The sequence below is a fragment of the Mytilus californianus genome, unplaced genomic scaffold (genome assembly GCF_021869535.1).
Source record: "Mytilus californianus isolate M0D057914Y unplaced genomic scaffold, xbMytCali1.0.p SCAF_7, whole genome shotgun sequence".
Classification (NCBI taxonomy): domain Eukaryota; kingdom Metazoa; phylum Mollusca; class Bivalvia; order Mytilida; family Mytilidae; genus Mytilus; species Mytilus californianus.
This window is the reverse complement of record NW_026262723.1, coordinates 99,309,389-99,326,524: the sequence shown is the minus strand read 5'-3', so window position 1 is coordinate 99,326,524 and position 17,136 is coordinate 99,309,389. Positions and strand designations below refer to the sequence as shown.

At 32.5% G+C, this 17,136-nt stretch overlaps 1 protein-coding gene across 2 annotated transcripts; it reads right to left on the bottom strand.

Annotated features, from left to right (window-relative positions):
• Window positions 1-327: 327 nt before the first annotated feature.
• On the bottom strand, window positions 328-16,202 carry LOC127707420 (dual oxidase maturation factor 1-like). 2 transcript variants are annotated; one of them, XM_052211926.1, is made up of 11 exons: window positions 16,101-16,202; window positions 12,703-12,900; window positions 11,853-11,910; window positions 7,214-7,351; window positions 5,544-5,636; window positions 4,112-4,265; window positions 3,298-3,512; window positions 2,949-3,071; window positions 2,209-2,348; window positions 1,339-1,478; window positions 328-892 (listed from the first exon to the last, which is right to left on the bottom strand). In XM_052211926.1, the coding sequence occupies exons 2-11, from the start codon at window positions 12,880-12,882 to the stop codon at window positions 853-855; spliced, it is 1,281 nt and encodes a 426-aa protein (XP_052067886.1). In that variant the 5' UTR covers window positions 12,883-12,900; window positions 16,101-16,202; the 3' UTR covers window positions 328-852. The 2 variants fall into 2 exon arrangements, with proteins under 2 accessions (XP_052067886.1, XP_052067885.1); XM_052211925.1 differs by lacking the exon at window positions 16,101-16,202 and adding an exon at window positions 15,641-15,783.
• Between the last annotated feature and the right edge of the window lie 934 nt (window positions 16,203-17,136).

The following is a 17,136-nucleotide window of genomic DNA, read 5'->3' as shown; positions in this document are numbered from 1 at the left end:
GTTATTCAGTTTCTTCTTTCTTTTTCCATTTTGTTAGTTTTTTTAAGATATTTTTAGGTGTTCTTAGAATTTAAAAGTTGGGTTGGATAATATTGATATTTTAATGTGATGTATTGTTGACCTCTCCTCATCGCAATCTGTCGTGGTAAATCATTTTTAAAGACAATTTATCGTGGTTATGTTAAGATCTGTTTAGTATGTAGGAATGATAAAGAAAAAAAGTTTCGCTTTGTACAAAACATACAGCTGGTTAAACGGTAAGGTCACGATAGAAGGACTTGCTAATTGCATGCGTTTTGTAAACTTCATTAAACATTAAAATAAACATTATATGTAAAATCGCTTTTTATTATTGATGAAATTGTAGGATATAAATAAACATGAGTTACTAAACTAGATGAAAAATATTACAGACATATATGGTAGTTATATAACAAAATGTATGCACTTTTTTCAGACAGTAAACATTTTATGGCTTAATATAAACAAAACCAAAAAGAAAAAGTGAAAAGAAAAATATCTGGTTTCCAGTTTGAAACTATATAATTGGTTGTTTAATAAAAAGTTTATTTGTATACAATATTTCAAGCAATTTCTCCTAAATGTTAACATCCCAAACAATTTCCAAAATATAGTCATTGGCTTTATGCATAAAGCTATAACACAAAAGCTATAACCCAAAATGATATCATTCTTAATATTGTTGTGGAATCAGAAAGTACAAAATATATATATATATTCAAAAGCAAGATATTCCTATCCGTTGTTTTTAAAATATCACATATTAGTAAGTGTTTATCGATGGTGATCTCCAAACATCTTTACTCATAATATCAACTTTCTTTGTTTCTTCTAGTGATATCCCATATTGAGTCGAACTTGATCTGGTCGGCTACAAAAAGGTAGAACATTAAAAGTTTTAAAGGCAGATGTTGCATCTATATATCAAATTCTAAACACATACAAACGGGGTCCGGATTAAGAGTCAGAAATCTCTGTCATTAATGTGTGAGGGTCTGGATGGGGTTTACAGAATAGAGAATAATGGGCTAAAAAGTGCAGAATAAAGTGTAAAAAAAATAAAAAATAGAGAATAATGGGGTGTTTTAATATAAAGGAAAGAGAAAAATAGTCTAACAATTAAATCAAAGAATGAAGACATGAAGGAACCCCCATCCAGACCATCGTGTATGATAAAAGTAAAAAGAAAGTGCAGTCTGATTCAGACAAATAAAAAAAACATATAAAAGAGTTTAATATATACTATTATTGTAACATGTATATATAATCTAATACGTCTTGCTCATTTTAAGTAGATATTTTTCTTTGGTTATTTACCTGACATTTTCATAATCTTCATCTGGATCTTCACCCGGTATTGGTGGTGGAGGACGTCTCCGCGGTGCCTGTAGTCCCACACGTTTAGTAAATCTCTGCTTCTTTATTGTTGTCTGTTGAGTTGGTTGCTGAGCAAACGTCTGTTAAAATGAACAATTTTATCAATAGGAAAAAGCCCACATATATACATAAACAGAAGCGCACAGTTTTCAGCGAACACAATCAGCAATGAGCAAGGAACCTAAAAGTAAGATGGTTACCAAAGTTAATTAGCTGAAAGCGTAAGTTCAGTACATAAACTTGAAAACAAAAAATAAACGGAGACATTTGTTCAGACAATACAAAAACATAACAGTTGAGAAACTTCTTGTCTGTGCATAAGCCTTACCTTCCCTTCCCATATCGAGGATAGGCTTAAGTCAAGACTTTTCACTAAATCCTATTACAGATATAGATATCATTTAGAAATTTGCAGGAATTAGATAAAATATGGTATTTCACATAGCTATTTGCAGGTGTACAATTTCTAAAGTTAACAATAATTGTCTTTCTATCTTTATTTTTGCTCAATAAACGTATTGATGAGAATTATGTTCTTGTGTTAAAGACTGTATATTGACCTCTTAATGTTTTGACTTTTTCGTGTTCTTGGGTTGCTGTTAAATTTACTTTACACAACCTTTCCTTTTATCCACATTTAAAGGAGAATAATTTATTTATCCGTACAGACCGTTACCTTTTCTGGTTCTATGGCCTAAGCGATTTAAGACTTAAAAATAACTAGTGCTTAGAGCATTTGGTTGTAGCTATTAGTTACTTATTAAGATGATTCCCCATTTCAGTCAGTCTTTAGTCATTACAATCACTTACTGGAGCCTCATAAATTTCATCATCGCTCTCTTCTTCCTCATCATCGGCAGTTGCTGCCTGTGACCTACTTTTAGAAGACATTCCTCTCATTTCCATTCCATTCTGATCTGGCTCATCTTTCTTTGGTGTGCTTGCATCTTCTACAAATCAGCCAAGAAAATTTAGATAATATAAATAAGAAGATGTGGCATGAGTGTCAATGAGACAACTCTCCATCTAAGTCACAATATATAAAAAGTTAACAATTATAGGTCAAAGATAAGTCTATACTAGTCCGTTTAGGTCCTTCATGAAATGTTTCATGTTCAAATTTCCCTTATTTCTAAACATGCAGATTATGAAGTTTTTTTCCTAAAGACAAAAATTGTCACATGTTTACTCTGAGATATTTTTCAAATAAATCGAAAGCTCGCTGAATTTTTATTACAGATGAAGGAGGTGGGTTTCAGGAAATTATTCAATGAAGTCTCTTATCCTAGAGACTTGTCTAGTAGGAAACATGAGCAGATGCCGATCCAGGATTTTGAAAAGGGTAAGGGGGCACCAACAAGGCAGTGGAACTTGTAAAAAGTTTATGCATTAACCATATATGTAGCTTCATAAGGGGAACGCCCCAGGCCCCTAAATCCGCCTCTGATGAGTTTTTAGAAATGCACGTAGACGATAATGTACAATATATATCTGACTTGATCAAGTTTCTATGCTCTGGATTAGCCGGCTGCAGTTCTGGAAATAATTACCTTCAACAGTAGCATCATCAAACTCATCCTGGAGTACATCAACACCAAAGAAAGATGCAATAACTGACGGAAATCTTAGGTCCATTAACCAAATAATAGCTCCAAGCAATACACATATAACTCCTGTAATAAAGTAATGAACTTAAACAAATATCTTTTCCCGAGAAAAAATTCACAAAAATAACTGCAAGTACCAATAATAAAATCTAAGTATTTTTATATCATATTTATAAGCGTTACTATTACATGTATTTTTTCGTTCTATGTTCGTTTACTTTTTATCTACACATATGCTGTAATCAAACTTAATTTTAAGCGTATTCTACAAATGATATGTGTATTCACCAACCTGTTATGAGGTTCACATAGTAGGCACCACCATACTGAAATTTCAATACATGATCAGCAGCCAACGGTATTTCTAGTTCATTGAAATTCCTTATGGTGGACCATAAAATATTCGCTATGACCATCACTCCTCCAGTCAACATTAAGAAGTAGGCTCCATACTTTAACAGGACGAAGAACAGTATGATGGTTAAAAACCATAATGGAAGAGCCAACCTACAATGAAATACAAACCAGTTCTTAATACACAAAATTGCAAAATTGCAAAATTGCAAAGTAAAAAATGTTTGCATTAATGATGTACTATTTTACTAACAGAACGCAATCAAGATGCAAGACCAACTTATAATGTCTGGGTGGCGTTACGAGTAAATCATGTATACATTCAGTGAATAAAATAATCTGTCAAATATCATCGAACATTTTAACTCTCATATCAGATGACACATAAATGTGTCCCACATGTCTATATAACTGTCATACAAGTGAGAGGTTTAGCTGGCTATTAAATCAGTTTTAAACAAGTTTTAAACAAGTTCAACCCACCATTTTCTTCAGAAGATGCCTGTACCAAGTCAGAAATATGACAGTTGTTTGACATTCGTTCCGTTGGTTGATATAGTCGAACGTTTGATTTTTGTCAGGTTTTATGGACTTCTCCCTTTTTGAATTTTCCTAGAAGTACGGTATCTTGTTAATACCTTTTCTCATATTTTCGATCAAGATTTTAAGTGATGATAGAGGGTTCCACCGACGAGAGAGGGCTTCCCCGAGTGCGTTACACATTTTACTTAATAAGACTAAGTGTTTCTTACCACATCATGATATGAGAATACCATCCTGCTTGTCGGTAATGACGACCCCATCGTATACCTTCACCGTCAAATGTAAAATATTCGGCTATCCACAGAATTGGCAGCGGCAACCCACGGAACTGTGCTTCTCTGTACTCACGGTTAAAACGACCGGCTACAAATAATAAAGCATTTTGTAAATGGATTTTTTTTGTGTCAAACAAGCTTGCAAGTTTTCATTCGTCGTGCCACCAAATACCATGTTAAATTTTAATTCCTCTGAATGAAGCCAAGAACAACTTTAGTCATTGGAAGCACGGCGTGGAAACGAAAGCAATCTGGTTTATGTCTTAAACATTAATTTTTTATAAACCTTCGCTTCAACAGTATCGTTTGTTGTAGCTGACTTTTTTTCATATTTAAAAACGTAAATTTCAGATGTGGACTGGTTTTAACTTATTTTTTATCAAATAATACACTTATTGCAAATTACAGATATTATGATATAGACAATGATTCGGAAGCAAGCTACATTAAGCTCCTACTTATCCGTCACGTATAAAGATTTAGACTGACCATACACATTTCTTTAAACAGTGTATAGTGACAGCGGTTATGTTCCTAATGTCGTAACTACAATCCCGTCCCCTTTTCCCGAATGTGACCTACCGAATTAGACTTATTACCGGGTTTGTACTAACATGAGCAACACGACGGGTGCTACATGTGGATCAGGATCTGCTTACCCGTCCGGAGCACCTGAGATCACCCCCAGTTTTTGGTGGGGTTCGTGTTGCTCAGTCTTTAGTTTTCTATGTTGTGTTTTGTGTACTATTGTTTGTTTGTCTTTTTCTTTTTGAGCCATGGCGTTGTCAGTTTATTTTCGACTTATGAGTTTGAATGTCCCTTTGGTATCTTTCGCCCCTCTTTTGTAAGATTAGTCTCGTATATTATAATGAAAAGAGGATGTTTTACGTCATCCTTGGTATTTTTTTTTTAATTTAATTTCATATAATTTTTAAGTAAGAGCTTTGTTTCCCAAAGTCTATATCATTGACATGTTTGGAGATATATGTATAAATGACATATTTTTAGGTGTTTTATTGATACAAATGTTTTAAAGTAAGATGTTTATTATTAAATACAATATACAAATTTTCGATTTTTACGCTCACTTCTATAATGCTGAATAGAAGCTTGCATGGTCATAATTTGTTTACATAAAAATTTGCAGGAATTTTACATTTTCAATTGTAAAATGATTCCATAAATACCTCAAATACATATACTATTCCGTTTTCCTAATATTTAAGACATTGTGTTCGTTGGTGGTAAGTACATTAAACTCATCAGATTTTGGGTAAGGCAATTATTTCTTCATTTCAGAATATAAGAAAAGCCAGTTTGTTAACACGGTCATATCTCTTTACTATAAAAAAATATGTTGTAATACCAAAAATTCCAAATCCAAATCTGCCTTGTTCCCATCTCCAGTCAAAATGTTCGTTATAGTTTATTGTCTCGTTTAATTGTATTTCTGGTTCGCCTGAAAAAAAAAGAAAAAAAAAACTGTTTTGACATTCTAAACCTAAATCTTATTAATTGATATCAAGGGGTAGCAGCTGTCAATCAGGAGTCTTCTAGTCTAAATTCCAAGCTAACTTTTTTTTGTAATAACTGAGATTAGAAACGGATAAGTTCGCTGAAGTAAGCTTTTTCGCTAAAATAGATTAAAAATTCTGGCGCTAAATGGGTTATACATTGGCGCTTATTTTTTTTTTCTCTCGCAAAAATGTAATAATTATTCGCTTTTAGGTAGATCAGGGGTCTAAATTAAAAATGATAGATTTTTTTGATAATTTGTCAATATGCATTTTATATCATGCTTTTTTCATAAGTTTAATAAAAAGTATTGGTCACGGTGCTTATTTTCAAGATACAGGTTGTGCAAAATTGTCAGATTTTGTATAGATTAAATATGCAAAACCCCATTTTGTATGATAGAAAGGAAACTAAACAATAAAATTTAAAGATAAAATATGAGAAAAAAATTCTTATAAAGTGTGCCTTCAGAAAATAAAGAGGACAACTGTGGTCACGAGACTCATGTTCTTGCTACAAACAAAATAGTAAATTGCCTACACATTCCTTAATAAAAGTAAGGTTTTTAGAGTTATCTCCTATCAGTGTATAACAAAGTTGAAAAAAAGTTGAATCATACAAAAAAAAAACAATCTGCATCTTTTAAAAACAGACTTGATAATAAGATAAAACATGTAATTTTCTTCATATAAATAAAAAGACTAACAAATGAATTACATTCTTCTCCCAAAACATGCATATTTCATTGAACATCAGACCAATTGTGATCTGCTATTTTAAAGTCCAAGATGGCGGAAGACAACCGATCTCCCTTAAATGACCTCCGCCGGTTTTCAAACGCTAAAAATAGCATCTGGTCATACTATATGTCTTAACGGGTAGTTGTCAACATGCGCTTGGATGTGAAGTGCCGTGAACCACCCTTTTTTCTTTTTCTTTTTGTTTAGTGTTTAATCATTTGGATAAATATTTTTAAATATTTCAACTCATTAAACACTTAATTAGTGTGTCCTTGCTTTTATCTACACGTTCAATTCTTCATTAACCAAATGTTTTACAACATATACGATACTAGTATTACAACAGTATTTTAATCCACCATTTTCTACATAAGGAAATGCCTGTACCAAGTCAGGAATATGGCAGTTGTTTTCCATTCGTTTGATGTGTTTAAGCTTTTGATTTGCCATTTAATAAATGACTGTCCGTTTTGAATTTCCCTTGGAGTTCGGTATTTCTGTTATTTTACTTTTTATGTGTGATGTCCCTCTTTTATTATTTCAACGTAGGGTTGATTCTGGTTCAAAAACAAACAGAAAAAAAGATTTTTTTTTTTAAAACTCAAAGTCATATTCATTTTTTCCCTAATTTTAATTAGAAACGAGTTATTTTTGTCACTTCCCTTCTAAACGATTTTTTTTTCAAGCAATTAAGTATCCCTAATTGCATGTTGCAAACATTTTGAATCGTTAGTAACCACTTATATGATGTGATGATAATGAAATGTTTTGTCATACTGACCTTTAAGAGTTATGTTAATTCCTCTGAAACCAATATGTACTTTTATATCAGCGTGAATATCTCGGTTTTCTCCTGCTTTATATTTCGTTGGCACATTTTTCAGCTCAGCAGTTTCCCACTCCATGCTTAAATTTGCGACTGGAAGTATATGTATACAGTTATCAAAATAATGTGACTTTTTTTAACCGCTTGACTATCAACCATAGTCCCCGTTCCTTTAATCGAATGTAAAGTCTGCTGACCTAACCTGAATACGGTTACAACGTATAGGAATCCGTTAAGAGAAATTGTGTCGAACTATAATATGGACAGAAAGAGTGCCCACTGCATACCTGTAACACCCAGTACGACAAAAAAATTGATGTCTAGCAAACTGAAGACTACATGAATTGTATCAATTCAATGCAAAAAGTCAAATTTTATTTTACAGCGAGGCAAACATTGCTCTTTATAATGTATTGACTCGTTTTACAGAATTATATTGTCTTTGCCTTAGATTCACATTGATACTGTTGTAAAAATATTACATAAATACAATACGTTATATAACTGTTCAAAATTAATTTCTCTGAAAAAAAGAAGAAAAAAGTTACAAAAAAATCTGTCAACGGACAAATTTATATGTAACCACATTAGAAATAATTTCAAGGGGCGGGAATATAGATAGACTAATTAATGGATGTGTACAAGTGATATCAAATAATGTCAAGGGGCGGGAATATAGATAGACTAATTAATGGATGTGTAAAAGTGATATCAAATAATGTCAAGGGGCGGGAATATAGATAGACTAATTAATGGATGTGTACAAGTGATATCAAATAATGTCAAGGGGCGGGAATATAAATAGACTAATTAATGGATGTGTAAAAGTGATATCAAATAATGTCAAGGGGCGGGAATATAGATAGACTAATTAATGGATGTGTACAAGTGATATCAAATAATGTCAAGGGGCGGGAATATAGATAGACTAATTAATGGATGTGTACAAGTGATATCAAATAATGTCAAGGGGCGGGAATATAGATAGACTAATTAATGGATGTGTACAAGTGATATCAAATAATGTCAAGGGGCGGGAATATAAATAGACTAATTTATGGATGTGTAAAAGTGATATCAAATAATGTCAAGGGGCGGGAATATAGATAGACTAATTAATGGATGTGTACAAGTGATATCAAATAATGTCAAGGGGCGGGAATATAGATAGACTAATTAATGGATGTGTACAAGTGATATCAAATAATGTCAAGGGGCGGGAATATAGATAGACTAATTAATGGATGTGTACAAGTGATATCAAATAATGTCAAGGGGCGGGAATATAGATAGACTAATTAATGGATGTGTACAAGTGATATCAAATAATGTCAAGGGGCGGGAATATAGATAGACTAAGTAATGGATGTGTACAAGTGATATCATATAATGTCAAGGGGCGGGAATATAGACAGACTAATTAATGGATGTGTAAACGTGATATCAAATAATGTCAAGGGGCGGGAATATAGATAGACTAATTAATGGATGTGTACAAGTAATATCAAATAATGTCAAGGGGCGGGAATATAGATAGACTAATTAATGGATGTGTACAAGTGATATCATATAATGTCAAGGGGCGGGAGTATAGATAGACTAATTAATGGATGTGTAAAAGTGATATCAAATAATGTCAAGGGGCGGGAAAATAGATAGACTAATTAATGGATGTGTACAAGTGATATCAAATAATGTCAAGGGGCGGGAATATAGATAGACTAATTAATGGATGTGTAAAAGTGATATCAAATAATGTCAAGGGGCGGGAATATAGATAGACTAATTAATGGATGTGTACAAGTGATATCAAATAATGTCAAGGGGCGGGAATATAAATAGACTAATTAATGGAAGTGTAAAAGTGATATCAAATAATGTCAAGGGGCGGGAATATAGATAGACTAATTAATGGATGTGTACAAGTGATATCAAATAATGTCAAGGGGCGGGAATATAGATAGACTAATTAATGGATGTGTAAAAGTGATATCAAATAATGTCAAGGGGCGGGAATATAGATAGACTAATTAATGGATGTGTAAAAGTGATATCAAATAATGTCAAGGGGCGGGAATATAGATAGACTAATTAATGGATGTGTACAAGTGATATCAAATAATGTCAAGGGGCGGGAATATAGATAGACTAATTAATGGATGTGTACAAGTGATATCAAATAATGTCAAGGGGCGGGAATATAGACAGACTAATTAATGGATGTGTAAACGTGATATCAAATAATGTCAAGGGGCGGGAATATAGATAGACTAATTAATGGATGTGTACAAGTGATATCAAATAATGTCAAGGGGCGGGAATATAGATAGACTAATTAATGGATGTGTACAAGTGATATCATATAATGTCAAGGGGCGGGAGTATAGATAGACTAATTAATGGATGTGTAAAAGTGATATCAAATAATGTCAAGGGGCGGGAAAATAGATAGACTAATTAATGGATGTGTACAAGTGATATCAAATAATGTCAAGGGGCGGGAATATAGATAGACTAATTAATGGATGTGTAAAAGTGATATCAAATAATGTCAAGGGGTGGGAATATAGATAGACTAATTAATGGATGTGTAAAAGTGATATCAAATAATGTCAAGGGGCGGGAATATAGATAGACTAATTAATGGATGTGTACAAGTGATATCCAATAATGAACACAAGAACTCAAAGGAGATTATACAAACAAACTCTTTTTGTGGTACTTTTTGGGGGCGCAAATTGGCGTTTTCTTTTTCTTTTATGTTTTTTTGTTTTTATTATTTGGGTGGTTTGAGGTGTCAAGAACATACCTGCAAATATAAACTTTTTGTTTTTTAGTGTCGTTTGGTAGGGCTCACATACGACACTTCTCCATAGGTTGAGTAGGTCGTTGGGTCAAGGTTGGCAAAAAAGCGGTCAATACTAGTATTGACCATGCCGGCGGTAAATACCGGTAAATACCGGGAAATACTGGCAAATACTGGTCAATACTGGCAAATACTGGTCAATTGAAATTTTGATAGGACTTTACTATAAAACTAGTCCCTACCTCAGGTCAATTACTTGGTAAATGGATAGATATAGTCACAAGGCAGAAAGTCACTTATTTACTACATTGTAATAAGACAAAAAGTCACAATTAATTAGTTCATGAACATGGTTTAATGAAGATTTATCAAATATTAATTTAATCATACAACAGATATAGTCATTAACACCATGAAGTAAGTCACTTAAGAGAGACTATATAACATCTGATTTTCTTAACAGTTATTTTGAAAGATGCAATTAAAAAATTTTTAAAAATTGTTTTATATATATATATGTTATATATTTTTAAAAAAAAAATTTCCTGCATTTAGAACATTTTTATCATGCTGTTGAATAGTCAGGAATTAATTCATTGTTTAAAACAATCTTTAGAAATCACTTTTATGACTTTTTTCCTGTTATGTCAACATTTATTAGGGGACAGTTGTTATAGTAATTAAACTTTTGACACCTGTTAGCCATATAATAGGTAATGTTCTGATAATCTATATTGCTAGTCACTTGTAATTCTATTTACCTGTAAAATTCAAACCTTTTCAAGAAAAAAATATCTTGATTTATACACGTTAGAATAACTGATATAGCTGCTCAATTTTATATGTATACCAAAAGTATGCAATATCATTACCCCTAAGAACTAAATTAGTCATTTTTAATGTTTTAATAATTAATAACATACCAATATCATTGATTTTTATAAATTGAATCATTCCAAAGGAATAAAGTTTTCCCTCATCAACCATTTTTTTACTAGAATTGATAGATAAGTCAGTCAAAAGAAGCATGAAAATTTCAATTGACCAGTATTTGCCAGTATTGACCACTTGGGGAGTATTGTTCGGGGCGGTAAATACCGGTAAATACCACTGGTTAATACCGGGGGTGGTAAATACCGCCCAACCTTGCGTTGGGTAGCTGTCTCATTGACACACACACTACTTCTTTTTGAATGTTGATGTCCTCATTGCGAGCAGGTTGATGTCTTAGTTTGTTCACACATTGTTGTCAATATCGACTGTCATACAAGTGAAAAGTTTAGCTAGCTATAAAACCAGGTTTAATCCACCATTTTCTATATAAGGAAATGCCTGTAACAAGTCAGGAATATGACAGTTGTTTTCCATTCGTTTGATATGTTTGAGCTTTTGATTTTGACATTTGATAAGGGACTTTCCTTGGAGTTCGGTGTTTTTGTTATTTTACTTTTTCTCAACTTAAAACTATAAGATGTCGACAGATTCGAAGTATGGAGCTTTGGAGCTTGTATACAGTGAGTACTGATATCGCCAGACATACATTCTCTTTTCACTTTTGTTTACCCTAGATTCACAATTTTGCTAAGCATGCTTTGGTATTGTTTGTGACTCGTTGTTATGCTTGACGTTGTCCGTGTTTTATTTCAGTTATGGTTTTATTCACAATTTGTTTACTCCTTTTTTTATTTTTTAACTTTTCAGTTCTTACACTGTCAAACTATTGACTGTTATTAATATATATAAAGCGGCGGTTATTGTTATTAATCATTTTCGTTTATAAATACATACGCATTATAACTCCACCAATAAACAGTGTCACTGTAACCCGTATGAATACAAATAATCTCTATAATAGAATAAGGATATAGAAGAATCATTAATTTTTTTTTTTAAATTTCAAACAAACTGAGGTATATTTCTTATTATAGCTTATGATTGTTCTCTGTCAACATATCTGATTGTGGATAAATACTATGTAACTCGTAGTAGGACGGACTTAATCTAATTTCACATACAGAAACACGATTAAAAAAAAATCAAGACTTTCTCTGTATTATAAGGAACACTGGTTTTCTGATGTTTTAGCAACAACATGAAGTGCGTAATAGATTCAGAGTAGATGCTTAATAGTATTGACGATATCTCTAACTGTAACGTAAAGCATATGAAGAAACAATCCAAATAAATCTACAAGATTTGAATAGCGAAACAGGTCTCCCACTACAATTTGTCCCTCTTGAAATTGAGAATCACAAGTCAACATTGTTTTGTAATTTAAACCGTTGGGTTTCTTTGTCGTTGACGTTTACCTAAGATCTCCTTTTATTCATATCAAATAAAACATTAAGTTTGGAATACCGAGATTGAAATATGCAAATAGCACGAAAAATCTGGCAAACACCGTCTACAGCGATATGTAAAAAACTTCCAACACCTGATGGTCAAGAGGGCTGTTGGCAAGAAGGAAGTCCGTTAACAGTGTAAATAGTGTGTACCATGACACTTTAAATATGTATAAATATTTTCAGGGTACGTTTTAACAAATCAGAGCCTTGAAATTCAAATCAATGATCTCAACAATTAAGTTTTTATTTGACTTTTATTAAACAGTGATAGATATTTTCATTTTATATTTTACCTCTTTCCCTCGTATTCCTGGTAGAACTACAAAGAAAGAAATTGCTAATATCACAAAGGCAAATATGAATCCAGACTCCAGAATATCTGCTTCAAATGGTGTTTGGTTAGGACCATAATATGTCGGTGCGCCATTCGTCCGGAAGGCATTAAATATGCCTGCTGGTATGACTCCATCCATGATGACTGTAGTTTAGTTCTGAAAAGATAAATATTTAGTCAATACCAAGCCTTTTGTAGAAATATATCCTCACAATCCTCCATAGAAACTATATATAATATATATAGCATGTATATCAGTTTATTCAATTGACTTTGTTCAGCTTATAGCTTTTCTACTTCAAAGATGCATTTACTATACATAATGTTATTTCCCTTGAGATTATACGTTGAAAGTGGATTCTGCTGTAGTTGCATTATCTCTGTGGAAAGTTTTTACTATATACATCTTTGACGTCCAGTGGCAAGTATGTCATGTATATTCAATTAGACATGAACATGTTTACGAACTAGGTAACAGATCAAAACACAAGACCTTTGTTCAGTGTCCATTTGCTATGCTTATTAATAAGTATTTTGAAGTAGGTTGCAGGTTTATGCACAAATAGTGCTGACTTCCCAGTTATCATCATACCATATAAAAATAAGGAGATGTGGTATGATTGCCAATGAGACAACTATCCACCAAAGTGGATGAAGGCAATTATAGGCAACCGTACGGCCTTCCACACTGAGAAAAAACCCATACCGTATAGTCGGCTATGAAAGGATCATACATGAAAAATATGAAACAATTCAATTGAGAAAACTATAACGGCCTAGTTACGTATTATGGTATTGATACTGTTTTTTTTTTGACCAAGGAAGAAAATGAACTCTCTCTCTCTGACTTTTGGAGGAAGCAAATGTTATCAATATCAAAAGTTTTAAAAACTACCAGTCTGTCCGCCGTTTAGACAGGCATCTTGTTACTATATTGTACTATATGTAAGTGATTGTGAGATACGACAGTTATAAGCTATAAGGAAAATCAGCAATTTGCATCCTGGATCCTGGATTAGATGAAATTATTTAGACGCATTGTTGTGCAAGGCTTGATAGATAATAATTCTATTAACAACTTTGTCAGAAAATCAGTCTCATCATGGGAGAAAGAGAAAGTTAACTATCACTGATCATGAATAAGATTCGTAAAGGGGTTCCGCGGAACCCTGTGTCTCGCCTGTGATTGCTGCTGTCAGTGGTAAACGTGTAATGTTGGATGTAAAAAGTGAATCCATTTATCATTAAAAAGCAGATTTAAAAAAAAAATCATACTTTTTCTTGAGATGCTATTTCTTGAGCGTGAAGATTAGCTTATGTCCAAGTTTCATAACAATTCGTGATGGTTTACAAATTTATCATGTAAAAAAAAATTAAACTATCTGTAAATGTTTGCTTAAGCCCATCTATCAGTAAAATACTGAAAATGAAAGAAATTCATTTTTTTTAAATTTTGCTTCAGACATTATCTCTTATTCATAAACATTCTTCTGTCAAAGTTTAATAAATTCTATGAAAAAGTGACAAATCAATTGATCTGTAACAAACTGTAACCCCAGACTGTATCTACTTGTTAACTAAGTCTTTTTATCAGTAAAATATCTATCATTTTTCTCTGCATACTATTCTTTTTTAAAGCTTGTGTCCATCTCATGCTTTTTTTGGGGGGAGGGGGGACGGGTCTGTACCTCCTTTTATTCAATCGTTTTAGTTATATTAGCCATTCAATTTAGCTAAAACAAAATACAATTCAAGCGACTGAACGGTTGGGTCATTCATTTAAAAGGTGATATTTGCAAAATATTAAAAAAAAAATACTCGTTATATATCAAAAAAGTTTTCACTCAGTGACCTGTGAAATAATAAAGTCATGTCAGGGAAGAGAAGATTTCCACTCTTATACGATGTCTATACGATTGTATCCGGATATCGGAGGTAATTATGTGTACACTTATCTGAAACCATTTTTAAAGTTTTAGCTTTACCTCTTATCAAATATTTATAACATAACATTTAAGTTTACATACTAAATATAACAAGAGATATTGAGGCTATATATTTATATGTGTATTTAAAACATACAGTGGTGGATTCAGGAGGGCGTAGATGGCGTACGCCCCCATGCATTAATTGGAAAATAAATATTTTTTTAGCATAAAATCGTCCAAATATTTTTGGTATTTATTGCGTTTTCTGGAATTACGACCCCATTCAAAAGTCCTGCATCCGCCCCTGACCTAATATTGGACATAACAAAGTTTAAGAATAGTGGTATATTACTACTCAAAGGTTTCATCTGAACAAATCCATAAAAAGGCATAGAAAACAATGGCCCAGAAAATCCATGCGCTAGGGGCCTGAACCCCCCTTTTAGTCTTGTCTTTTTTGTTTTTGTTTTGGTTTAATAATTTTAGTTAATGTATACTTGCCAAGAAACGACCATTTGATATTCGGGTGGTAGAGGAGGATAATATTTGTTTTCAATCATTGCGGGTAATGAATATTTTTTAGAGAGACATGCTGCATATTTATTCATTTCAATTTTTCATGCAGAACTACTTCCAACTTTTATAGGCCAGCTATATTAATTTTCCAAGCTGTCTATATCTGGAAAGATTATGTAATTTGCCAGTTGCAATGTCAGGCACCTCTCCAGTCCCCTTTTCCCCATGAACTTTAGATGGTCGTACACTAATATACTGAATGATATGGAAAGAGAAGTCTTGCAAACGAGAAAGTCCGGTAATATGAAAACAACGAGTACAGTTTCTAAATCATGAAGTGAAGTTCTGTTAATATTGTTAATTTGGCGTAGGGAACGATCTGAGTAGGGTGGAGTAGAAAAAATACAAATGTCAGAAACATAAAATTTAACTTACGACATCAGTGTACATTACCTTGGATAGTCGAATACTTTTCACACCTTTTTAATTCCACTGTATCATAATTTTATCTATTTCTTCTCATATAAATGATATCAAGATCGGAAATATGACACAACGAGATAGAGGAGGAAAGGGACAAATACTTCCGTTCAATCTTAAGTATTTAGTTTCTGCCTTGAGTAGATTATTTCACACTTTATTTTGTTATCACTGTAAAAACATACATGCATAATGTTTATTCTGAATATTGTTTTTAAATTTTCACTTGAGTATCATTCGCACGGTCGCATTTTGTTATAAAAGGACAACTTTTAAAGCATTTGCTATTATAGTCTCGTCATTGTGATATCTTAATTCACCGTTGAGTCTCGATGACAGAGGTCAGTCATGTAGATTCTAAAATAGATAAGGTTTTCTTAATTAACGTTAATTGATTTAATTTTCTATTATCATAGTAAAATAAAAAACTTACTTTGTTTCCTACTTCCTTCAGTATTAATTTTTTAGACAAGGATGTTAATTGGTTTTAAGTTTATGTAAACTTCCTGGTGATTTAATCATTTTATGTATAGTGTTATTTTTAAACCGGATTGTATATTTAAAAGTTAAAAAAATTCAGGCAATATAAGAAATTTGATGGGTCACGACAACATTATATAAATAACACATAGCTGAGAGGGTGATAGAGCAGATTGTTACCCCGAGAAAACATTGTCAACTGAGGCGAAGCCAAGGTTGACAATGTCTTTTCGAGGGGTAACAATCTGCTCTATCACCCCCTCTCAGATATGTGTTATTTAATTTATTATACTGAATGTTCTGTTATTACTGTCGATTAAATTTCAAATTCAAAGTAATAAACTATGACGTCTTGTACATAACAATCATACGTATTTAATAAAGCACACACTTGATCAAGCGTCTTCGTGAAGGGTAATAGAGTATTTGCCATAGGATAGAGTCGTATTTGATAAAGCGCACACTTGATCAAGCATCTCCGTGAAGGGTAATAGAGTATTTGCCATAGGATAGAGTCGTATTTAATAAAGCGCACTCTTGATCAAGCGTCTCCATAATAGGGTAATAGAGTAAATTAACACCCTCGTATTAGCCAATCAAAATATGGCATTTTAACGTGAAGTATAATAAAAGAATTATTTGTTGATGAGCGCATTATACGTTCAATAGTCGTGTCTTTTGACTTATATCTCAGTGAATTTCTGAAAATGACGAACAAAAAAAGTTTGTTATAGTATAATAGTCTTGGAGTTTGTAGTTGTCCTCTTTCATTTTACATTTTTTCAATCGATATTTTAATTTTATCTTGAAGTGAGTGGTAAAAACTTTGAAAATAGGGGCAAATACCCTTTCCCCCGGCTCCTGCGCGAAAATGCTCCCCCTCGTTTGATCCGGCATCTATATTCTTTCCGTTAAATATTACTGCAAAGAAATACACTGTTCCAATCATTCATTGAGGTGGCTAAAGATAACAGTACTAGTATCTATAG

Bases quoted from the DNA above. Each gene is read 5' to 3' on its own strand.
- LOC127707420 (XM_052211926.1), bottom strand. From the start codon at position 12,882: ATGGATGGAGTCATACCAGCAGGCATATTTAATGCCTTCCGGACGAAT. The intron at 11,911-12,702 runs GTAAAATATAAA...ATTCTATTATAG, and splicing joins CAGGAATACGAGGGAAAGAG to AGATTATTTGTATTCATACG. The intron at 5,637-7,213 runs GTCAGTATGACA...TTTTTTTTTCAG, and splicing joins AATTAACATAACTCTTAAAG to GCGAACCAGAAATACAATTA.